Raw genomic sequence first — 24,693 nt, 5'->3', positions numbered from 1 at the left:
AATCGAAAGTTAGATAACAATAATTTCATAGATGATGCCTGACGTGACATGACGCGATGTGTCTGCTAATGCGCGCGTCATCGCGCGTGCGCGGAAATGGTCCCACCATCTGGATACGTTTCCCAACAGCGTTACTGTACGCGCGACGAAAATCCATATTAAAATGGAGGAAAAGAGTCAGACCGCGGATCGTGAAACCAAGAAGGATGAGGCCCACGAAAAGGACGTGCGGAACAAGAGGTACGTCGCGGACGAACGCCTCCTTCCGCCTGCGGAATCGCCTTTGCGGCGCGATCACATAGGGCTCGCCCCGCACTTCGCCGTTCCGTCTTAACCTATATTCGTTTTGATACCAGTACCCGGTTCGGGTACGCAGTCTGCGCCGTCTCAATTCTTCATGGTTTTCCCCGGTGATCTTCCGATCGCGATTCTCCGTGGATCGCGTACCTTCTGGGACCGATCATGATTTGGCCTTTCAGAGCGATCTTTTCGCTCCGCGTCGCCTACCCCTGCCAGCGGCTCGTAATAATCGTGTCATTACGATGTAATTTGTTTTATCGACAAATACCTGATCAATACAACAGGGAGCTGCAGTCTTGCGCTTTTTAATTATCGCTACCTTTGTGCAGATGCAGATGAACGAAACTGCATTTTATGTGCCTCATTCAGGCATAACTAGAACTTTGTGTTGATATTCTTTGCGAAATTTTACATTTTTAAGTTTATTGAACTCTGTGCCGAATAAATTTTCAGTTTGCAAGTCAGTTTTCAGTTGAACAAGAATAGTAATACAGCAATATTAAATTGATAAGCAATTTAACAATAATGATGTTAAGAAGCATATCTGTTATCCCCTCCTTGAAATATTATAAAAAATTTGCAAGAAATAACAGTTTACCTATAAGGATTGGTCCTAGTACTCCTGACTTTAGCTGTTTTCCAGCTAGGACACTGATGTTACACTGTGTTCTGCTGTATAGATTTTTGTTGGAACATATTAGAGCTTCAGACTTAATTTCTTATATATCAATGACCAAATAATAACCTTTCTCTATATAATTTAAATTATGTTCATATTATAAATGAACATAATTATTGTGTTAAACAGTAATCTGACACTGTGTAACAGTTGGAACGCTTTGTGTTGGACACGCTGTGTCATTTATATACCTAGTTGGAAGACAGTCTTTTTGGACGAGTATCTTAGCTAATTCAATTATTGAGGCATGTGATGATATTTATTGCAAAAGCTAGTAATGTTTAGAAGAATGCATGTTATAAGCATAAGTAAATAATAATGATAGAATCTAGATCAATGTGAAAACACAACTAATAAGTCTTATTCAATCACAGTTGGATCTTGCTATTATTTTTTATATTATTTTATATTCATTTTTATCTCAATATTCAGTGCTGAATAATAATAATTTTTAATTTTTACAATCTTTAGCATATCCATACTACGTGTCATATATTTGTGAGAAACACAGTCAGGAAGAGGGAATTATACATAATATTAATGTTAAAAAGCATTTATAAAAAAATGCTCATTTTCCTAGAAAAACTATAAATAATTTTATTCTAAAAAATAATACCTAAGCCTGGATCTTCCCACATTCAATCTTGGGTCTTCCAATATTCTATGCTGGCATTCTAAATCATTCAAAATTAACTAAATTAGGTTTAAAAGTTATTAACTTTTTAACTATTTACTATCCAACACTGATTATCATTAAATTTTAAATATAATTAAAGGTATTTATCTGTATTTAGCAATAAAAGTTGTTTGCATTGTATTAAGAAAAACTTGCTTTATCATAGCTCCAAGAAGAGGGAAGCTCGGAAAAAAAAGAAAGAGGCGGCGCATGCAGCTAGTGAAAATCATAACAATAATACGGAGGAGAAAGAGATGTCTAGTGCATGCAACATCTCTATAAAGGATATCCAGATGGCAATGGAAGTATTCAATATGCAACAAAAACCTGCCAAAACTCAGGAGGAAGCAATGCAAAAGCCTTATCAATTTTGGAGTACCCAACCTGTACCAAAAATGGGTAAACTATTAAATCATCTAGAAAAGTTTGTGTTATTATCATTTTCTTCTAAACTTATGTGTGTTACTAATTTTCAGATGAAAAAATTGTACGCAACGAGCCAATTGAGCCTGATAAGACATCTATTAGGGCAGAACCATATTCGCTACCTGCTGATTTTCAATGGGACACTTTAAATCTGGATGATCCTTTGGTTCTATCGGAACTGTACACGTTACTCTCGGAGAATTATGTCGAAGACGACGACGCAATGTTCAGATTTGATTATCCTCCCAATTTTTTGAAATGGGCATTGCAACCTCCTGGCTGGTGTAAGGAATGGCATTGCGGTGTACGAGTGAGCAAGAGTGGACGTCTAGTCGGTTTCATTTCCGCTATCCCAGCCAGTTTACGTGTCTATAATCAGTAAGTGTCGGTACGCTTACATAATTGCCCCATTTTACAATGATGTTTGCTTAATGTTTCAAATATGTTTTTAGTACACAGAAGATGGTGGAAATCAATTTTTTGTGCGTGCACAAGAAGCTAAGATCAAAGAGAGTAGCACCTGTATTGATACGTGAAATTACGAGGAGAGTAAATCTGAAAGGCATCTTTCAGGCTGTGTATACTGCCGGAGTCGTTTTACCAAAACCTATCGCTACATGCAGGTTTGTATAGAAAAGAATAAAGTCACTGTATCTGTTGCTGAATAATTGTTAGTGGATTAAAAAAAAATAATAAGACTGAAATAATAAATTATAAATTGATGTCTTTAAATCTAATTTTCATATAAATTAAAAAAATTTTACTTAAAAATGTAATTATATTAAATTGATTGTAATTTTTCATTGACTGGTTTAATTTCTTATTTGTTAATTAATGCTTTATATGAAAATCTATTTTGCTCAACTAACTATAAATTAATTAACATATTCGTATTAGGTACTGGCACCGATCGTTAAATCCAAAGAAGTTAATCGACATTAAGTTCTCTCATCTTACTCGCAACATGACGATGCAGAGGACTTTAAAGCTATATAAACTGCCAGAGAGTACAAAAGTACCGGGTTTCAGAAAGTTGGTTTACACGGATATTCCACAAGCGCATAAGATATTAACAGAGGTAAGTGTAAAGCTACAACTTTTTGACACATCCGATTGTCGTAACATCCATTTTCAGTATTTATATTTATCTTGCAGTATCTGGAGAAGTTTGATCTTGCTCCGATATTCTCGGTTGAAGAATTTGAACACTGGTTTTTACCGCAAACCGGCATTATTAACAGCTTTGTTGTGGAGAAGGAGGGGAAAATTACCGATATGGTAAGTTATTATACATTGCCGAGCTCCATTATGCATCATCAGACACATAAGACCCTCAAGGCCGCGTATAGTTTCTACAATGTGTCTACTACAACGCCGTGGCTCGAACTAATGATGGATGCCTTAATATCAGCACGTGACGTAAGTTTATTTTTTGTATCGTTGCAGCACACTTCTAATAAGAATCGAATGTGACACATCATCTTTTGTAGTTGGGTTTTGACGTGTTTAATGCGCTGGATCTCATGGACAACAAGGAGTTTCTAGAACCTCTTAAATTTGGGATTGGCGATGGCAATCTTCAATATTATTTATATAATTGGCGTTGTCCCAGTATGACACCCGGCAAGATCGGTCTTGTGCTCCAGTAGATTTTTTCAGAAAATCGCTGTTTAGAAAAAGAAAAAAAGAGGACACCTTTTGCACGTGTAATCTCGCGAGAGATTGAGAAATAGCAATTAAGTATATGGGCGAACAAGGGACATACAGCAACGCGGTAAAGATGGCGTTGTTGGACGGGGATAAGGGCAACCTTAATCTTTCTTACCAATAGGAACATGTAAATGTATTTGCGACGGTCGAAAGGAATCTGAGTTTTCTTGTAGGATCGGCGATCAAATGGATAACTCAATCCCGAAAAATCGTTCTTGTTTTCGTCATTTCATTGACGCGTCTCCAAAGATTCTAGATTGGATTATACACGATCGGGACTACTATGAAAATTGTGTACTGTACAACACACGTGTATATACGTATCTGCGCAATTTGAGCAAATGTAGATAAGTATCATGCAATTAATAGCAATTATACGGGAAGCCATCCTGTAATCATCTGAAAATTTTCGATTTTTAATCATGTAAGCCTTTAGATGCCAGATAACTATTTGTTTTTCCTTTACACCTTCTTGGCTAATTAGGCGACATGCCGAAGTGTGAGTGACAGGCGAGTTAAAAATAAATGCCATTTATTGAAAGTAACTGCTTTTTACTTTCTAATATTTATCTTGTCCCCATTAATTTCATTCACCCGTATCCACATAAATAGATGAGTTATTTGTATCGAACAATATTTTTTGTCATGCTGTTAATTAGTAACCTACATAGCAACTGTACGTGGAGTTATATAACCTAGGATTTATTTTTCTAGTTCTAGATTAGATATGCAAAACACAGTTAAAAAAAACAAGCATGTCATGAAAAGTTAAAGATTAAGCGGGATTGGAAAAGTTACTTTGTAGAAATAATTAGTTACAGTTTTTTTTTAAAAGTTACCAACTTTAAAAAGCAACACGTTATAGTTATTCAAAAAGTAACGATTTGTTACTTTTCAGTTGCTTCTCTGTTAATTTTTTGTAATGTTTATACATTGCTATTTTAAATAAAAAAATCTTATTTCTAACATTATTAAATTATGTTACTTATTATATTAAACACTCTATTGTATGCTGCATTATTTTGTATATAACTCGTACACCAATTGTTGTGGAAAAATGATTTTTAAAAAGATTTCGAATTTTCAGATTTCATATGCAATAATTTTCAAAGGATTCTGCAAAATTTCATGAAATGTGCCAATAAAAATGTATCTAAATTCTTGTGATATAAAATGTTCAATAGAAATGGGTCTAAAATTTATCATATACAATAAATTTGAAAAGTAGAACAAAGATCATGAAATCAAAATGACGTCAAAATGATTCTAAAGTAACTATTAAGCCATTTTCTATCAATGAATTCATTTTGATGACATTTTAACGTTGTTCTATTTAGGTATGGTATATGTAATATCAGAGCAACAGTTTGATTCAATTACATTTGTTGTACAATTGCACTGTGAGACAGCGGTAATCATACTAATGGATTAGATTAGTATAGTTTACAGTAATATGTTAAATAACAAATAGCATTTATCATAATGCTTTAACTTAACGTTTGTTTTTAATTAGAAAAGTTTATTTTAACTTTAGAATAATATTTAAATTTATTACATTTAGAGAATTACAATCCATAATATTTTAAAAAGACTAGCCATTTTAGTTATAACTTTTGGTAATATTCCAGAAAGGCAGATTTTTTTCAGTAATCTTTCAGCAACTTTTCTACCAGATTTTATGTGCAGGAATTGCGGACATATTCCAGCGCAGATTAAAAAAATGTTGCACACATATTTTGCAACTTTAATGAAATGTTCTACTTTATATAAAATATCTCTGAGATATCTTTTGAATAAAACTTCAGTGCTGCATCAGAATGAAACACAGTCAAAACTTAAAATATATTCAATGTATTAATTAATAATTTACAATAAATTAATATTTATAATAATTAATATTTATTATTGATAATTTATAATTTTAATAATATATTTGTAATATATTATTAAAATTATAAAATTAATATTATTTTTAGCTAAAAAGCTCTAGATAAATTCAAACTCCGTGATAAAATCATAAACAAATGGATTAAAGCTTTTTTTAAAGTCTTAATTTTTTTAATGCATTTTATAAATGATAGCTATTTCTGTAAATAATTATTACCTTATTCTGTTGTGAACGTGTACCGCATAACGAATAAATTTGACCGCAAACGAATTTGATATATATAAAATAACAATAAAGAGAGGAGAAGGTTATGAATATTATTACGTGTATTATTACAGTCATTTGTAGATATCCGTTATCAGATGACGAATTTTAGTAATTACTTATGGAATCATTTGTTTAATAGTCTGCCATTATGTAATTGTGCTAATGTGCCAGTACACAATAAATGACATTTGTTATAATTTTACTTTTATTTTTACTTTTGAGCAGTTCGAAACTTATTCAAGGTACAATTTTAACATTTAAATACTTATTTCCTCACTCTTTTGAAACTTGAGCGTACTATCACATGAATATATGTAAACTTTAGTGTTTTTTTGTTATTTAATTTTTTATTTGGTTTCAAGTTAAATAAAGTTAAATAATAACATAGATATTTTCTACTGTAGGCTCTTATGCATACTCACGTATACAGGCCTAAAACGATCTCTTTTTCAAAGTTTTCATCGAAATAATTATTCGATAAGTTGGTTGTAGGTTTATTGCTAATCTATAGTTTATATCACATGTATTATTGATTTTCAATACTGCAGTCTGTTCTGAAGGCTTATGTGTACGTACGTACATTTGCATATATTCTGCAATATTTTCTGTTTATTTTGAATGAATATATAATTTTATAATAAAACACTGTGTTTTTAAATTAAAACCATTTTTTAAATTCTTGTGGTGGACTATATTACCTTTCCTGTTTCTCTTTGATTCATTACGCAATGACGCTACATTTTTATAAATAACATTTAATGTAATAAATATGTATAACCCTCTGCCCCAAATCTATTATTAAAGGACAGTTTGATGAATATAATCGTTAAATTCAATTTAAAACATTAATTATTCAATTAAAAATATTAGTAATTAACAAAGTTGTTGTATACAATTTAAATGTGGCCGTAATACCACATTCTCTTCTACTCTTAGTTATTAGTTATAAAAAAAATGTGACTAAGTTTTACAATTATAGATAAAAAGAAAGTTATACGCAAAAAATGGAATTGTAACTAATTTTTTTACAAATAACGAATTACTTCCTAATTCTTAGTTAGAAGATAAATATTTTGACAAAAAAAAATCGTAGAAAAGTTGTCAAAAATACGTTATAAAGAGAAATGATAGAGGTTTTAAGAATCTGTCTTACAATTAGTTTTGGTTCTACAATATTTTATTGTTAAATTTTATTTTACTTTACAGCTGTAGCTTTCTTAAATAAAAATTAACAAAATATAATTATGTATAAGGTGCGTTTTCTAAACTTTAAAATGCTTTTTTAAAGAAATCGATATGAAAAATATATTTTGCAGCAAATATATTTATAATTTGCTTGATTTTTTGTATATATTTAAAAAAAATTTTTTAAAAACTTTTTTTATTTAGCTTCTTATAAGCTGTGAGAAAATTGCAAGCATTTCCAAACTTATAAACGGCTTTACGTATATGAATGTTTTTTCAGAAAATTATTAATGCTTTCACGACGAAAAAAACCAAATTTTACTTCGTGAAGTTTACATGAATTCGTATAATATTACGAAATTATGTAACGAAAGTATATACATTTTTTTTATTGTAATACAGAATAATTAATAAAAAATCAATTTTTTATGGTTTAAGATACAAAGGTCAGACTAGAACAGTGTTCTTTGTATCATTATCGTAAGCATCGCGAGTAAACTATCGCGCTACAGCCTTAAGCCACGCAAGGTCTTTACGAAGATAAGAGAGAAAACCTGGTGATGTACCCGTAGCGATTAACTGGTTAAAATTAACATTTCGTTTTTAGATAGAGAGGCGACGTCCGAGTAACGACGGACCTTCGATAAGTCTATAAACCTGTCGTATGTTAAAAGATCGATCAATGACGTTGAGCAGACAGGAGGACACGGATGTCGTTCCACCTTGAACGAACATATTATAAACGTTGATCAAACGATACCGCTAACGATCGGTAGATATGGGCGAGTATAACTACTACTTGTTTACAGCCGTGTTTTCTAGCAGCGTAAAATTTGCATCTAAATATATTCAAATTTCTAGTGAAACTAACTGATATAAACGTCGGCCCTTGGTTAATGCAACGGGGCTAAACGATGGCCAGAAAAACTGAGTCAGGGATACAATAAATGGGGGCTTGCTGTAATACTTGCGAACGTGACGTGGTTTTCTTACGAGGAACCTAATAATAACAGGATACGTGATTTAACTAAATTGTTATAATTTTGTCGATATTTTTTCGTGCCGAGTGTGTTGCGCAAAGTAGTTGCGCACTATAATATTTGAATATGGTAACGCTTCGTATACACAGAAATTTGTCAATTGAATCATACTTATTAATCCAAGTAATATTTTTGCATTGTATGCTTATACATTTTTACTGCTTGTTTAGTTAATGTCGTAGATATAAAAAAGGAAAGCTTTTTTTCTTTTTTTTTTCTTTTAAATAACGCGTTTTTATATTAAAATTTCTACGACATTATTTCCGGCAGTGATAAAGATGATTATGATGCTTTTATATGTCTAGCAAATATTTATATCATAACAGTAAATACAAAAATATGCCTCGCAGTATACCATTTGTTCAAGTTACATCTTTTTTATAGCCAATATTTTTACAGAAAAATATTTCTTGCAACAGCAAGTGCTTTAAAGAAATTCCTCTTGTGGGAGGTATCCGTCTGATGATGATCACTTGTTAACTACTTGTTAACTCTGATCTCTTTAAAGTGGCGGAAAGTTTTTCAGCACGGAAAAAGAGAGAGAAGGAGACATAGCACGTTTCTTTTGCGAGAGAATGCACATCACGTTTCATCATCCAGGAAGTTTCTGACTACACACGTTCGTATCGATCTCGGAACGTGTTAATGGTATTGTCGATAGATGCTCGTGGAGTGCAATAATGAGTAACTTGACGAGGCGCTCACGCGCCTTTTATACTGCGGCATAATAGTATGCAAGAAAAGGGGAAAAAAACGAGGCGAGGGATATGTGCAAAAAGCGGAAACGTCGAATCATCGAACAATACCCGGAGCCAGATAACACTACAAGGCGTGGACGAGCAGTAGTAGGTGGGGAAGACACGAGACACACGATACGGAATAAATACTGGCCTGAAATCGAGCGGAATTCAGTCGCACACTTAGTGTACTAACGACGTCTGATCACTGTGGGAGGGTGCTTGTTTACGCGCAGACCCCCATTGTTTGGCACCACTTGCCAATTGATTAATTAGTAGCGCCTCGCTACCACAAAACTCTCGAGACGTTCGAGCGTCAGTTTGTAATTAACCAGCGAGAAGCTCGTTACCACCGAAGTCGATAGTATTCTGCTGCGAAACTTCATCGTCCAAACGCGGACCAGACTACCACGATGCTACCAATTCAATACTCTCTGATCTTTGTCTTCGCGTCTGTCGCGGCCGCCACTTTTTTCGGGTATCTTGTTTAAAAAATATCATATTGCTTTGAAAAATTCTTTCAGAAATAATTCAATTTTTGTTTTTAGGTAAAGATCGATCTTCTTGCATATCCGTGAAATATTTAATTGAGTGTACTTTAGTTTTATCAGCTTCAAGCAATTTATTGTCCTTCTTTGGCATCTGTCAGATATGAATTTTTAATTATACATTTTCTTTTCGGGTTTATTTCGGGTTTATTTGGGACCTAAAACGCATTTTATTTAAAACTATTTTTTTGGCATTTCATCATTTTCTTTATTAGATAATATAAGATTAAAAAAAAAAAATTTTTATTTTCTAGAATTTTCTTATTGATCTTTAACTATATATATTGATCTTAATTATATAAAATTTTTAACGTTCTGTTGTTCCTTTGACTAAATAGTTATTAATACGAGGATGAGGGTTGCTAATCCAATACTACAGAGATCCTATAAACGCGATGCGTCTGAGAAGATCCGGTTGACCGAAAATATCTTATCTAATGTCATTGTCCACGCTTACGAGTCACTTTATGTTTCTGTCCAGCTTTGGTACAACGACCCCCGAGGCCGACAACCTGCGGCAATTCGACGTTTATTGGAACGTGCCCAGTTTTATGTGCAATCAATACGGCGTAACATTTGATAATCTCAAAGATTTTGGAATTCGTCAAAATGCGATGGATAAATTTCGTGGTGAAGAGATAGCGATCCTTTATGATCCTGGAATGTTTCCAGCGTTATTAACCGATAAAACTGGTAAGTTAAAAATGCATGTTATCACTAAATAAAATTCTTTAAAGGTATCTCTAAAAGACGTGTTTTGAATTGTTTATAATATATATATGTTAATAATTAGTCGAACACTTTTCAGATATTTTTTGAACATTTTTAGAATTTTTATTGACTGTTATTGATTTGATTAGCCTTTGTATTTTCAGGAATCGTAACAAAAAGAAACGGTGGCGTTCCTCAAGAAGGCGATCTGAAGAACCATCTCGCGATGTTTCGAAAGCACTTGGAGAAGCAAATCCCTGACGGGTCATTTAGCGGTATCGGCGTGATAGACTTTGAGAGTTGGCGACCAATCTTTCGACAAAATTGGGCTTCTCTCGAGCCCTACAAGACTCTGTCCATAAAACTGGAACGTGAGAGACATCCTTATTGGAGCGACGGAGCAATCAAGAAGGAAGCGAAGCGTCGCTTCGAAAAATATGGCAGAATGTTCATGGAGGAGACTCTGAAGATGGCAAAGAAGCTTCGGCCTAAAGCCACATGGGGTTACTACGGCTATCCGTATTGCTTCAATCAGACTCCTGGTCAGCCCACCGCACACTGCAATCGTCAAACCATGGTAGAGAACGATGAGTGAGTAATGCATTCGACGAGGATCAATAATCCGACATCCGATAGCGTGCGTTTAGTAGCATATATTTGGTATAAGCGCGTAATTACACTTTACACGGAATGTACTAATCTCGAGATGATCTTGCGATCTTCGCAGCTAGACATCGGGGTCGCGTTATCGCCGCTGGGTAAAAGAATTTATGAGCTCAATGTTTAATTCATGAGGTAATTTACGATAATGACATCACCCCGGATGTAAAACGATTATATAGATCGCATATTAAGCTTACGTTGTTTATATCGAAATAGGTCAATGCCGAGGATAGCAGAGTGTTAAAAAGCCGGTAACAAAACCTGCAGTTTTGTTACCGGCGCGTTATCTAATCGCGCGCAGTTATAAAGGAGCGGATGAGTATCCGCAATGTCGTTAATCGTGGGCAATAATTTTAGAATGTCTTGGCTCTTCACGCTCGAGGACGTGCACTTGCCTTCCGTGTACTTGAGGCAAGAGATCAGGGAGGACAATCGGGTGGGCTTCGTCAAGGGTAGAGTATCGGAAGCGTTACGCGTGGCGGAGAGAAACCCGCACAAGCAGCAAATTCTTCCCTATTACTGGTTCAAGTATCAGGATCGCAGAGATAACTTCTTGAGTAAGGTGAGTCCTTCCGAGGTCCTCGAAATGCTTACGTCAGGTGAGATATTGGTATCAATCCCGAGGATTTATCTGCGCAGAAAGACACGGAAAACGCGTTCAACACGATCGCCAACCTCGGCGCCAACGGTCTGGTCATTTGGGGTAGTTCCGAAGACACAAATACGGAACAAAAGTGCAAGGACCTGCTGCAATATGTGAGAGAGACTCTGGGACCAACAATAAGGCAGCTCAAACGGTTCTAAGTGGCAATAGTTTAAGAGAAGTTGCACTGTCTGCAGTACAAACAAAACCTTTTTTTTTTATTCGATCGTTTATTTCGATCGTAATTTAATTTCTTACGATTTAAAGTAGACATGATTGTAGAAATTTGATGCGTACCTGGTAAGATATGACACGTTTGTAAATTGAACAAGTGTAGGTAAAATGCCATCTAAGAAATATTATGAACTCCGAGGAGTCGTAAAGGATCGGGAGAACCGAGGGCTGAAATGACGAGAGACCGCGAGGGAAGGCGGAGGTAGCTTTCAGCTGCTCGGCTCCGAATTCTTGCGGACCGGCGCGGCGTAGCGCGGCGACGGCGGCGGCAGTCTTAGTGATCTCGTTAACGTCGGTGGAGGCGCGCGTCGCGGCGTATCGGTTCGCCATCCTTGAATCCTCCTCTTCATCACCTTCGCGCCGCGCATCGCCCCGAGACCGGCAATCGCACGTAGCTCGGTTCTCTCACGGCTATACGATCGATGAGCGCGCGCGATGTTGGCGTACGACAAGTTTTACTGGTTCGCGATGTAACGCCTCGGGCGATATGCTTTTTACAGTACGTGCGACGCGTTTTGTAGAGAGGTGGTAGCCGGGAGATCTCTTTCCCTCGCTCACGGTTGTGATCTCTTCCCCTCCTCGGCATTCGCCTCGCTGCTGCGGCCCCGTCGTCCTTTCTCTCCACTCTGTCGCACCTGCGGAGAACGTCGATGCCGAGGCGCGAGATCGACGAAGAGGGAGAACGGAACGGGAACGCGGCGCGGAACGGGAACCGAACGCGTACCGCGAGTAGAAGGAGGAGCTGAAGGAGAGAACCCGGTGGTGGAGGTGGAGGAAGAAGAAGAAGAGAAGGAGGCGGCGGGCAAGCGGGAGGAGGAGGAGGAGGAGGAGAACGGAACACGAGAGATCGGCAGCACAGTTTCGTGTTCAGCTTAGCTCGGTTCGGCTCTCAGCTTCGTAGTATCGGAAACCTCAAAGTACTCAAAAGGTCCAAGTTCTCGTACTCTCCCCCGTACGGTTCCGCGCACTTTGCCTCACCAGACGAAGAGTTGCGGAGGTTGCGATTTCTCTCCTCCTTTCTCCGTCCGCTCGCGAGAGACGCGAGATTCTTAGTCGCCCGAGCGGCGACTAGAATACCTGTTGCTCTGCGTGCTCGCGCGAGAAGACCGGCAGCGTGTTGGTGCGCAGTTCGCGGGCGAAACAGCGACGACGTAGGTGACGTGTACACCGAGGTGAGTGACAGTCCTCCTGAGAGAAAGCCAAGGCTTCCTCAGATCGCTGGCGTATTTGAAGCCAGATTGCGACGCGAGCCTCCGCAAGCGCGAGCAAGCGATCATCGGCTCGACTCGCGTTATATATTTTGAGATTTTGAGATGCGACTCTTCTCGGCTGCTGCGACTCGGGCTTTTGCTCTTCAAATCCCGCTCCGAAAATCGCTGACTCGGAAAGCGAGTCCGTCTGTCTCTTGCGAAATTCGAAGCGCATTTGTTCGCGCGTATTTGTGTGCATGTGCATTTATCATACGTGTATGTGAGTGAATGCGTGCGTATGCATATATATACGAATGCTTTCGCGCCGACGCCCGTACGCGCGTGCACGCGACAATAGACGCACTCTCATCACTCCGGAATTTTGAATACACCGATGAAGGATTTGTGAAGGGAAACTTCAGAGAGGTACTTGATAACAAAATCGAGCACTCTTCTATTATCAATGATTTGGAGGAAAGGATCTCTTGGTACGAAGTGAGTTAGAGATGGCACAAAACTTTCCATAAATTTGCGCCTTTCTTCTTCAAGCTGGTACGCACTCCGAGAGCGCGGTACAATCTCTACCTCCGCTTCGAGGAACAAGGAACCCAACACCAGCTGATCGAATTACGATGATCGCGGTCCTCTTCCTTCCATGGGTGAGAGGTCCGGGGACGAACTCGAGCGATACAGAAGCCTATCCAAAACGCTTCGGCCACTAATCCTAATGCCCGGACCCCTATTCCGGACTTAATGATAGCTCTTCTTAGACGCAACAGTTAAGTTCCAAGCTAAACTGTTGCGCGGTAGCGAACCCGTAATCGGTTCCTTTCTAACGGAGACTGTCCACGATTGGTCCACAGCTCACAGCTACCGTCCAACTTAATTGATCCGTCTTATAGGTGTTTGACTAGGTGAGAATATTGACGTTTCGAGATTTTAAATCGGCTTCGTCGATTGTCAAGCGTTGTAATATTTCTCAGGAATTGTAACACAAAAATGTATTCTAGTTTAAATAACTTAATTTTTGGCAACGAGTAAAACTCTTTGATGACACTATGATTAAAAAAGTTCTAATAGAAAATATTCATCGTTTCTCTTCTTCCTTTGGAAATGTTATATTTGCTTAATAATATATATTTGTCTCTATCATGCAATTGTCATTATATTATGTTGATATATATTGCAAGATTAGAGATTTGAGATGTTATTATTTTGAAGATGTCGATGATTGCTCGTGAATTACTTTACATTCCATAATATTCTTTTGAGCGTGAGAAGTTTAAAAAACGTTTTCGCAGAAAAATCGATGAAACGTATAACTGGATACTTTTGAGCAACGGCATCAATAGAAAAAGGATGGATAATTCGCAATTAGTTCCTCCTCGTCTTTTTCATAAACGAGAAAAGGAGGAAGAGTGCTAAAGGGGTTTTGGCCGAGGGGGCACACGGGTCCAGGGGGGCTGGTAGCGCCAGAAGTAGCTGGCAGGCTCCAGGAAGACGAAAGGGACCGTTTTAAAGAGGCGAGCATTAAAAACAACAATGTCATTACATTTTAACGACCTGTTCTTTGGCTCTGCCCTCCCTTTTAAGAGCATTCGTTTGCAGGTATGTGGTCCGCGCTCACGGGGGCCACCACACCATGCCGAGGTAGCCCCTTATAGTATCGCGCACACGAGTCGCGTGTGCTGCGCGTACGCGGGGCTACCTCATTGCCTGCCACCTCCACTTTTGTTTCCTCCTTCCACAATTCGACGCAAAGCTAGAGCTCTAGTGCGAAATAAAAACGGACTCACCAAGTGTTTTAGAGCAAACGCATTTTTCGCAAGTATTTCCGGAATTAGATCTATGAAAAAAAAAAAAAAACGAAGACTGTTTTAATATCAACAAATAAAACATTAGATTTTCTTCAAATACTTTTTAAAACAAGTATTTTGCACGTGTAATTTTTCGTGAAAAAAAGGAATATAACGCGAAAGATAACTCGACATATATTTTAAACACGAGCTACTTTATCACGACGGAATGGAGCAAAGCTCGTGTAAGTCCTCTTCCGCCTGACTCGTCCCCATCCCCCTGTCCCCTTCTCACGGACTCCGGTTCGTTCCCCACACGCGTTCCGGGCACGCCGTGCAGCCCGCGAAGAATTAGTATGGGCGAAGAAACAAAAGCACGAGGAACCGCGGAGGGATCAGCGACGACGAAGAAGATAGAGAAAAAAAGGAGCCGAAATGGCGCCACACGTTCAGCGTGTTTTCGGGGCATCCCCCAGTGCTGTTGGCAAACTCCTTTTTTCGGCGCCGTCCGTCCCCCTCGTATCCGCCCGTTCCTGGTTCTCCCTCTCGTACTCTACGGATCCTTGCCTTCTCTTTCTCTTCTCCGGCTATTCTCGCACGATCCGCACCCTCGTGCAACTAACTTTTTTTTATTTCCTTACTCCTTCTCTATTCTTCAAGTTCACTCTGTACCCCTGGGCCATCTATTAGTTCGCCCACGGTACCCCAATATCTCAAAGAGTAAAAAAAAGAAGAAAAAAATAAATAAAAAGAAAAGATGAAGAAAACGCTGGACCATGCCGTCGTCCCAACAAAATGTGAAATTAGGGTATGTCAAAACGGGGGGTGGAGATTTTCATTAAAACCAATGGGAGATTAAAGCCCGAGACACCTAATTATAGATATATCACTCGCCGTCATCTCCGGATCGTTCGGCCATGCACCGGATCATTAAGTTCGGGAGATTGAACTTTGGGTCGGCCTGATCGTCTCGGCCAAGTATTATATACGAACCGCAGGTTGATCGACGCGCGTACAGTTTGGTACTAGAAGAGACAATACTGTAACTTTCTTTTTCTCAAGATAATTTCATTATGAGAAAAACAGAGTGATGGTGTATGCAGAATTATGTTCACAATCTATATCTCTTACAATTGTCGATGAAGGAATGGTGGCGAAAGTGATTGCGCAGAAAAGAAACTGGTTATAAAGGAAACTATTATATATGGTTTCGATCGATGTGCAAATGCGTACAACTGCAGAATACTTTTGCTGATAGATGAAATCTTTTTTTTTCTGTTTTTTTTCTCGTATTTTGATATTGCAACAGAGCATAGCTAGCGAATCGTGGATTTTCATTAAAATATAGTGCTTATTTTTTTTAACTTATTTTATTTATTTAATTTATTTTGATTTAACACATTATTTGTACAAAATCCTTACAAGTTAATTTATATAAGGATTTTTATTATTAATCTTTTATTTCAACATAAAACGTTAGTTGTCGATTTATAGTACAAATATTTTATAATGTTCCACAAGATGTGTTGTAGCACGTAATATAGATTTTTTAACATTTTATGCATAAATACTAAACTCTGGTTTTTATTATATTATAATCTGTTTTGTAAACAGGTGTGCCAGTCTACGCGGTATCCTGATTTCATATTTAAAATCACATTACAGGAAAAACAAGAAAGGAATAATTAAAACACTTTTAAGACGCTATAAACACATAAAATAGTTGTTAATATTATCAATAATATACTTATTACTGTTTAAATTACTCAATTTGCAAAAAAAATTCTAAGAATATTATTTTTATATTAACGCTTAATGTTTTAATTTTTTACGATGTATGGGCCGTTCCCAAATAGCGCAAATGTAGTTGCAAACAGGTGGAAAACGCAATTGTACGTTCATTTCTTTTAATGCACATGTGTTTTAATCCTTTCCCTTGAAATAAGGGTATATTGAGCTTAATCGATTTCTATCCATGGAAATTTTCCTAACTTTCAAAAATCTTCCAAGTCGTTATCTCCTTCTAAAAAATCTTCATAGTGAAGATCTTTGTGTGATAGAGCGAAACTATGCAGTGCTGCAAACAGCACCAAACTCATTTATCTGTTGAAGACGCAGTTTAACCCCCCAATTTCACAATTGTCGTCTGGTCGTTAGATCGTATAAATCGAGGTGTTTTGACTTTCATAAGAGTCAGTGTACCATTAGGAAGAAGAAGAAGAAAAAGAAGAAGAAGAAAGATGAAGAAAGAACTCATTTTTGTTAGACTTCAATGATCCCAATTTGTATACAATATCGGTGTTTTGTGCAATAAAAGTTTTGCAAAAGTTATACGTAAGTGTTCTATTTTCCTTTTAAATTAGTATCTGAATGCACATGTTTTTATTTAAAAATTATTTAAAATTTAAAAATTATTTTTTTCATAAGACACTCATTTATTTTAGAAAAAAATGGACTTGGAGAGCAATATTACAATGCAATTCAATATCTCAGGATTCAAATGTTGAATTATACTATAAACAAGAAAAACAACTTAGTACCTTTGGAGGAAGAATCTGTCGATGAAGACTGCTGTTGGAGAGCGAAGTCGAGAACCAAAAGGAAGGATCTGACGATGACAACAACCATCGACTGTAACCTGACTAATAACGCCGGTTTACAAGAGCTATTGCAATTATATATGCCTAGAATGTATTATACAACGTAATGTTTTTTTTATATTTGTACTTTATTAGAATTTTTTTAATAAATAAAAGGCATTATTTTTGCATCAAAATGAAAAATTATACTCTCGTTGTCTTTTTTGTTTCTTAAATCATTCTCAAAGTCATTCATTTTTATGTGCCCAAATAATTATACTTTTAGAAGAATTTGGAATTTTTATATTTTTCTCTTTATATCTAAACTAGAAAACCCTAGAGTTCATGCATTTATATTTATTTATTATAAAAAGTGACAAAATTAAATGACTCTTTCAATCAATTCAATTTCTAATTAATCTTCGATAATTAAATTACACTACATTTTTTTCAAAATAAAATACAAATATTTATTTCATAAAGTTAAAATTATGTTCATACATTTTTATAAATTCTTTTAAGCACTTTAAATAAATGAAAAATAATCGAACTCGAAATTCTTTAGTTTGTACGAATAAGGTGTCGTTTTTCATTTTGTATTGTAAGATTCAATCTCGGCTTTACTATTTTTTTAATTTTTTTCTAGCTTGAAGAATAAGAAAAATCGAGACTGAAGTTAATTTGCGTTGATAGAAATGGACATACAACTTGTAATATCTTACAACCACAAGTACTTTATTTACGCTATTCTAGAGTGGCCTTAATATCTAACGTTAAAGTATCTAATGCTTGTGATACGCATCGCGTTTTTATAACGAACGCGCCATCTCGTCGAGCGTCGTGCTGTCGACGGAGGATAGATGAAGAAGATTCAACGATCAGGAGGATCGATGGAAAACCGTCGGAGATTTCGATGGGGCACACACATGGGCGGACAGGCGCGGCGCTCTTTGTGCCGGCACCGCCTAGGCTCGGGGGCGCGTCAAATTTGCTTGAAAATCAAATTAATCTCGCGGCTGGGCGCAAGACCCTTTCTCTCGCTTCATCCTTCTTTCTTCGTTTCTAACCTACTACCTTTCCCTTTCCTCACACCATGTGTCTCTCTCGCTCTCTCCTCTCTCTCTCTCTCTCTCTCTCTCTTTCTCTCTATTTTTCTTTCTCTTTCTCTTGCTCTCTTCATCCTCTCTCGGTATCTCGAGGACACGAGCAAATCGAAGGCACGGGACCGAGATGGAGGCGAAGAAGGAGGTGGGCCGGAGGTCCTCCGTGCCACCGACACGGACCCAGAGGCGAGAAGAGAAGGTGGCGCAGCAACAAAGAGCTTTGGACTTCTGGCTGTGGCCATTACAGGGCCGTATCTATTCTACGTTGCAAAATATAGAACTTCAAGTGTATGAAATATATCTGTATTTCAAGACAACATAATACAATGCAGAGTGTTGTAACGTATAAATTTAGACAAAGAGAATAACAGAAAATTACTTTTAAATAATAACGTGTCATCGATTAAATCTAATAATCTATCTAATTAAATTAGATATAAATTTCTTAGAAACTTCTTAGAAAGGGTGTGTATGTTTCTAATTAAAATATAAGAAAACATTTAATTTTAAATTGTATTAATAGTTATCGTCAACATTGCTATTTGAGAAATATTAATCGATACTGCAAAGTATAAGAATAATTGAATTGTAACAAAGTTAAATATTTAATAGAGAATGGCATGAAATTCAGTTTTATTAATAGTGACGTTAGAAAGCTAACTATTTTGGCACTTATATTGATTTTACCTTATTCATATTTTACGTGAATTTATATGCAAAACGTAGCTTGCTTATTAAAGATAATGGTGATTTTGTAGTTTGGAAAATATTGTCTTTTGAATATGCCGACGATTGTTGTTAGTCGTTGTCCTCCTCGAGTACGTCCCTGCTGCATCCTATTCGGTCATTCAAATCTCCGCTCGTAGAAATGAGACGGGCGGCCGTGCCGTGTTGCCCCACACCTCTGCGGCTTCAGAGCATACAGGGTGATTCAACAAGAATTACTCGAGAGGCCTAATTTTTGAAACGTGATACGTTTCTTCGGATTTCTCAAGTTGCATCCTGTAAACAAGGCTCCGAGCAAGAATAAGATTTATTCTTACGATATAATAAATTTAATAGAGTATTATCAAGAGAGAGAAAGAAGAAATCAATTAAAGAGTTGTCTTGTTTAACAAATGTTATTGAAAATGCTGCTTGCTATTTTGCACACTTTTCTTTCAATTCTGAACATTCCAATCGACTGACTTCTTCCAAATTCACGAAATCGGCCTGCAGCCCTGACTGCACCGTGGTTCTTAGAACTTGAAATAAAAAACGGAAGATCGAAGCGATTCTACGCGAGAATAAAGGAGGACGAAGGGTTGCATTGCGGAACGAAGAAAAAGATCCTTCCTGTGAACTGAACGCGTTCATAGGACTGGATGGGTATAATGGAATAGAAGGGAAAAGAGACGGACGAGAACGAGCAGAAAATGAGGCGACGAGAAGAGATAGAGGAAGGGATAGGATCGAAATCAAAATGCATCATGGACAAGACGGCAAGAGACGAAAAATCGATCCTCTCTCTGGAAATGCCGCGGCAACCAATTGTTCGGCGAGGGACAAGATTCTTGCCGTTGTCAGGAATTCAGCTCGCGAGTCCCATCCTCGATGAGAACGTGAATCTTTTGGAGGACGGGCACGAGTACCTATGCAACATCGCGAGATTTCGTGATTTTGATGCTCCTTTTTTTCGGCGTAGTCGAAAAAACAACGCCGAATTCGCATAATTGGAACCACGTTTTCTTGATTCAACATTCGTATCAATGTCGCTGTGTTTGGTTCGTAGAAGATTTAATCCTTAACAAATCGAAACGTTCTTAACAAATGTATTTGAAACTCTGAAACCTTTTGGTATTAGATAGACAAAAATTTAATTATTTCAACATATATGTGTTATCGTAGACTTTATTATACTCTTTAAATCTCAGACCGTGAAACGTCATTTCTGAAAGAGTGAAAATTCAGCTTTTGCAATTTTTGAATGATTTTTTACTCTATGAGATTTAGAATAGTACAATATTATTTTTTACCTTTTCTCCTTCCTTTATTATAATTTATGTAACTTTTCTTATGTTTAAGTTGCGCATAAGAAACAAGTTGTAAACAAGCTATAAGTATACCTGAATAAGACCCATTTAATTAATTTTATTTTTAAAAACGAGAAAGACCCTTAAACGGTTGATTGCCTCTGTGATATTACTTCAGTGCTGTGTTTGAAAATAATGATGCACAGTTTGAAAGAATTAGAAGTTATATGTAAAATTACACAAGAAACATTATTTTAGATTTTGTTATGGATCTTTTTCAACTTTAATTATATAAATCGCTGCCTTGGCTCTAACGTTAATTATTGTAATTTTATTTTTTAAAAACTTTATTTACGGGATTCTTGAAATACATTATATTTTAATATTTCCCCAAAAAGAGCTTTTAAAAAATAAAACAAATTAATTAAGCCTTATTTAGTCCAAATTCTTATATCAATTTTCTTCCGCTTCTCTTTTACATCGATAAACTTTTTTCATTTGCGACATTTTGATTTTTATTATTTTTGCTTTGTTGTATTTAAATGGAGAACACGTTCTCTTATCTTCTATCTTTTAGGCGCCACGTATTCCTTGACTTGAAAAAAAAATATACATCGCCGGAAGGAGTGCATCGCGTTCCCATGCCTAGTGCCTTGAATCCGCCGCTATTTATGGCGGGGACATTCACGACGAATTCTCTATGTCTACGCATCAACCTCCGAGGAAACACGAACTTCCCTTATCTCGAAATCTCAGAAAGTTAAAATTCGAGCATGCCACATTGAGATCAGGGATCAGCCTTAACGATCTATGAATGAAACGCGTCGCGCCGTCACCCAATAATGAGAACCCGTTCCTTCGTTTGGCGCCGAAACGAGCGGACCATAACTTTCGATGCGTCTTTTTACGGATACTTTTAGAGGTATCGCACGCGAGCAATCTAATTAACTACTCGAGAGCAAAAGTAATTTACTCGAATTGATATGTTTCCATCATACTTATATGCTTCATAATTAATTTAAAAAAATCAGTAGTGGAGATGGTTGTATTAAGGATCCCTCTCTAATTACGTTTTATACAATAATTTTACTAATAATGATTTATTTAAAAATATTTAAAATTAAAATCTTAACGATTATATTTGTCAATACTGTTCAATTAATTCTAGATTCAAAATTATGAAAAATTTATTGACTAGGATGTTATTTGTAATATAAAAATGTCACTACATTGCATAATGGATTGAAAAGAAAACTCCATTTTCATCACTTGAGAAACAATTTCTCAGTCGTGATGGTATCTCATAAAATTCAATTATAAAGAAAATATAATATCGACCGTGAGCTTTTAAATATTGTTATATTATTTACTTTATACACGTTGTTTGATTAAAGTAGATAAAATTGGGATTTTCTTGTGCTGTTTCAGGAATCATGGGGACGATATGGCGGCTATTTATGATGACGCTCTTGTTAATGATGCAGTCTGCTCTACTCAGTGCTCATCGTGAACACAAAGTTTGTTTCTGCTCATTAATGTCATTTTTATTCAAGTTATCCAATCCCTATTTTTCACAATTAAAATTTTTGCTAAACAATTATTATATTTTGGAAATTATTTAATGTTATATTGTTTTTTATATATGTACATATATATATTAGAATAAATTCACAAAAAAATATAAATTTTTATTAGGTTCATAACATCGTGCTGTATCCTGATAAGCACAGTTGGTGCAAGACGACGCCTATAAAGCAAGTAGTGACTTGGCCCCAGTGTTCTTCACAAGAATTGGACAATAACGTATGCGTCGGTGCTTGTTTCTCATATATGGTCCCTCATAGCGAACCCTCCGCACCCGGTGATCTCATAAGACCTTATTGCGACTCCTGTCAACCTTTGGACAGCGTTTGGCACACTGTGAGTTTATCAATAAGATTATGAATTTTTGAATGGAAAGACTCACGATAAGAATTGTTTTTTCTCATATATATTTTCTTCTTGATATTTTCTTGCAACAAGTAACTATCACGTATGTAGGAGTTGCTTACGTATGTAAGAGCGTTGATTAAAAAAATGTTAAGTGTTTACCTACATTATCTTAATAGTCTTTATGCATTTGATAAAATTGATCAATTAAATTATAAAAAAGTTACATTTTATTACTAACTCATAGTACTTTTGAAAGTATGTAATATAGTTTAGAGTCTCACATTTATTTTTAATGAGAATAGTTAATCTCTTTATGAAGAAACAATAATTAAATTTTCTTCCTCCAACTTTAGCATCTTTTCTCGAGTTACCTTGCTCTTATTGAAGATTATTCCGTATTATTTTCAGGTTACGCTAGATTGCAAAGATGAACTGAATAATCCAGTAACCATGCAAAAGAAGGTGCAGATCATCACAAACTGTTCCTGCAGTTCTTGCATGGAGACCTCGAAGATCAAACCAGATTATAATACCCTACTACAGTCCTTAACGGAAGAGAACTTGGACAAAAATGTGAACGTGGCGCACGAGACGCCTGATTTACTATTGGATCCGAATCTGAACGCCTCGAAGAACACGACGAGAGATGGAGCGCAAGCCAACGAGCTCCTCCAACTCGTCAAGAAATTGAAAGATACGCAAAAATTGGACGAAAGTGAAAAAGAATTATTCTCCAAGTTCGAGGAAAAGGTTGATTTGAAAAAACTCAAGGAGGTGTTGGACAGTCAAGAGGACAAGGAGGATCAGCACGAGCACCATCACCAGCATCAGCATGAGCATCAGCATCAACATCAACAGCAACAGCAGCAGCACCTTCATCGCGGACCTCATCACTCCTTGGTGTTAGACTCGGATGTGAAGGAAAAGATCGATGTGGAACCGCATTACCTGCATCCCGCCGTTGCTGGACAAGAGATCAGTTACCATGACAACATCCTGGTGGGTAAGGAGAAGAAGAAAGACTTCTAGACCCGTCGAAGCGGAATTCGTCGTTGTACGAGTGTCGCCTTCGTTCGCCACGCTCGCAAAAATTCGCAGTAGTCAGTTGAGAATTGTAGAAACGCGTATAGATACTTTGATAAGCGAACGATTGGGATACCTAGTCTGCTATCCAATTTTAATTCTACGTATTTATTTACGTAATTAATTGGATCGTAAGATATTAATTGTTGATATATTTATTGATAATTATTTTTACAAAATTACGTAATAATGATTTTATACATTTTTACATGATTGTTTGTATAAAAGGTAACAAAAATTTTCTTAATATTATATATTTTATAGCTTGTCGTAAAAAATGTTTAAAAATAATATGCGAATTAAAAATAAGCCTGGCACTTTGAAATTAATTCTGTCGCCATTGAAAATGAGAAAGAAAAATTATAAGAGCGTGTGTGAGAGAGTGGAAAGATTGGGATGGGAGAAAATTCTAATATATATTTAATTGTTATTATGTTAATTAATTATTTAAATAGCTGCATGACAATCGGGGCGTTAACTCGACCTTAAGCATACGAAGTGACGCTTTAGTGAGATTTATAATCCCGATCCGTAAAAATATATGAATAATACTCTCGAGTCTGAATTTCAGTCTCGATATGACGTCGATCTCTACGACATATTCATTGTATTATTCTCCTTAGAGAATAAAGACCATCATGGTCAACATTCGTGTCTTCTCTGGTATTTTGCGAACGTTCTTCTCCCATTTCCATGGATAGTCTTCATTTCCTTTTTACAGGAAGTGTGTACTTACCATTAAGAATAAATATGCTACATTCCGTGCGGAAATCTTTTCATCTTTACTCCACTTATTGCATTTAGATGAAATTTTTCCAAGAAAAAAAATTTTAACTTGTTTTTCTAATCTGCTTATGATGAAGTAGAAAAATGTAAGAATTTCTGATCAGTACTATGTTAGAGTTTTTTTGCACAGTAAATATTTATTCAACTCAATCTTAATAAGTAATTTCTAAATTTATGCTACGCGCTTCAAATGGGAAAAGATAGGAAATAGAACATATTATATATAGGAATATCCTAAATGTAATATGTAATTTTGCTAATTCTCAGTAAATAAGAAGATAACTTGCAAACCTGTTCCTAATCCCAATTAGTAATTTTATATTAACTCTTACTTTTTATTTTCTTTATTTGATTATAATATTTAGTCAAAATATTTGATACAGTGCGTGAGCCACCGGAAAACTCCTCAGTGCACGCACCCAAAAATAGTTCTTCCGTTTTTACATCATTTACGATTTTTTGGGATAATGAATCTCAAAGATAAAGAAAGTGCACTACTTGAATG

The 24,693-nt window shown here is 36.2% G+C and overlaps 3 protein-coding genes across 4 annotated transcripts; all 3 read left to right on the top strand.

The window, feature by feature from the left end:
- The first annotated feature begins 82 nt into the window (after nucleotides 1–82).
- On the top strand, nucleotides 83–4,336 carry LOC105196777 (glycylpeptide N-tetradecanoyltransferase 1). The gene is made up of 7 exons (XM_011162881.3): nucleotides 83–240; nucleotides 1,822–2,054; nucleotides 2,132–2,459; nucleotides 2,534–2,704; nucleotides 2,979–3,159; nucleotides 3,237–3,500; nucleotides 3,572–4,336. Exons 1-7 carry the CDS (start codon nucleotides 164–166, stop codon nucleotides 3,728–3,730), a joined length of 1,413 nt encoding a protein of 470 aa, XP_011161183.1. The 5' UTR covers nucleotides 83–163; the 3' UTR covers nucleotides 3,731–4,336.
- A 4,091-nt stretch (nucleotides 4,337–8,427) lies between these two features.
- Nucleotides 8,428–12,495, top strand: LOC105196779 (hyaluronidase). Its single transcript, XM_011162883.3, has 5 exons — nucleotides 8,428–9,386; nucleotides 9,938–10,149; nucleotides 10,332–10,758; nucleotides 11,188–11,392; nucleotides 11,470–12,495. The coding sequence occupies exons 1-5, from the start codon at nucleotides 9,322–9,324 to the stop codon at nucleotides 11,632–11,634; spliced, it is 1,074 nt and encodes a 357-aa protein (XP_011161185.1). The 5' UTR covers nucleotides 8,428–9,321; the 3' UTR covers nucleotides 11,635–12,495.
- Nucleotides 12,496–12,550: 55 nt separating this feature from the next.
- On the top strand, nucleotides 12,551–24,068 carry LOC105196778 (neuroblastoma suppressor of tumorigenicity 1). Of its 2 annotated transcripts, XM_039459687.1 has the most exons (5): nucleotides 12,568–12,879; nucleotides 20,965–21,309; nucleotides 21,816–21,904; nucleotides 22,083–22,307; nucleotides 22,728–24,068. In XM_039459687.1, exons 2-5 carry the CDS (start codon nucleotides 21,282–21,284, stop codon nucleotides 23,346–23,348), a joined length of 963 nt encoding a protein of 320 aa, XP_039315621.1. In that variant the 5' UTR covers nucleotides 12,568–12,879; nucleotides 20,965–21,281; the 3' UTR covers nucleotides 23,349–24,068. The 2 variants fall into 2 exon arrangements, with proteins under 2 accessions (XP_011161184.1, XP_039315621.1); XM_011162882.3 differs by lacking the exon at nucleotides 20,965–21,309 and having other exon boundaries at nucleotides 12,551–12,879; nucleotides 22,728–23,348.
- Nucleotides 24,069–24,693: the final 625 nt, after the last annotated feature.

The sequence above is a fragment of the Solenopsis invicta genome, chromosome 2 (assembly GCF_016802725.1).
Source record: "Solenopsis invicta isolate M01_SB chromosome 2, UNIL_Sinv_3.0, whole genome shotgun sequence".
NCBI classification, from domain to species: domain Eukaryota; kingdom Metazoa; phylum Arthropoda; class Insecta; order Hymenoptera; family Formicidae; genus Solenopsis; species Solenopsis invicta.
Note: the sequence above shows the minus strand (reverse complement) of the source record. Positions and strands in the feature narration are given on the sequence as shown.

Excerpts from the sequence above, each read along its gene's own strand:
- LOC105196777 (XM_011162881.3), top strand. The coding sequence starts at position 164 with ATGGAGGAAAAGAGTCAGACCGCGGATCGTGAAACCAAGAAGGATGAG. Across the intron at positions 241-1,821 it reads AAGGACGTGCGGAACAAGAG|CTCCAAGAAGAGGGAAGCTC; the intron begins GTACGTCGCGGA and ends GCTTTATCATAG. Across the intron at positions 3,501-3,571 it reads CCTTAATATCAGCACGTGAC|TTGGGTTTTGACGTGTTTAA; the intron begins GTAAGTTTATTT and ends CATCTTTTGTAG.
- LOC105196779 (XM_011162883.3), top strand. The coding sequence starts at position 9,322 with ATGCTACCAATTCAATACTCTCTGATCTTTGTCTTCGCGTCTGTCGCG. Across the intron at positions 9,387-9,937 it reads GCGGCCGCCACTTTTTTCGG|CTTTGGTACAACGACCCCCG; the intron begins GTATCTTGTTTA and ends GTTTCTGTCCAG. Across the intron at positions 10,150-10,331 it reads GTTATTAACCGATAAAACTG|GAATCGTAACAAAAAGAAAC; the intron begins GTAAGTTAAAAA and ends TTGTATTTTCAG.
- LOC105196778 (XM_039459687.1), top strand. The coding sequence starts at position 21,282 with ATGCGTCTTTTTACGGATACTTTTAGAG. Across the intron at positions 21,310-21,815 it reads TTTTACGGATACTTTTAGAG|GAATCATGGGGACGATATGG; the intron begins GTATCGCACGCG and ends GTGCTGTTTCAG. Across the intron at positions 21,905-22,082 it reads GTGCTCATCGTGAACACAAA|GTTCATAACATCGTGCTGTA; the intron begins GTTTGTTTCTGC and ends AATTTTTATTAG.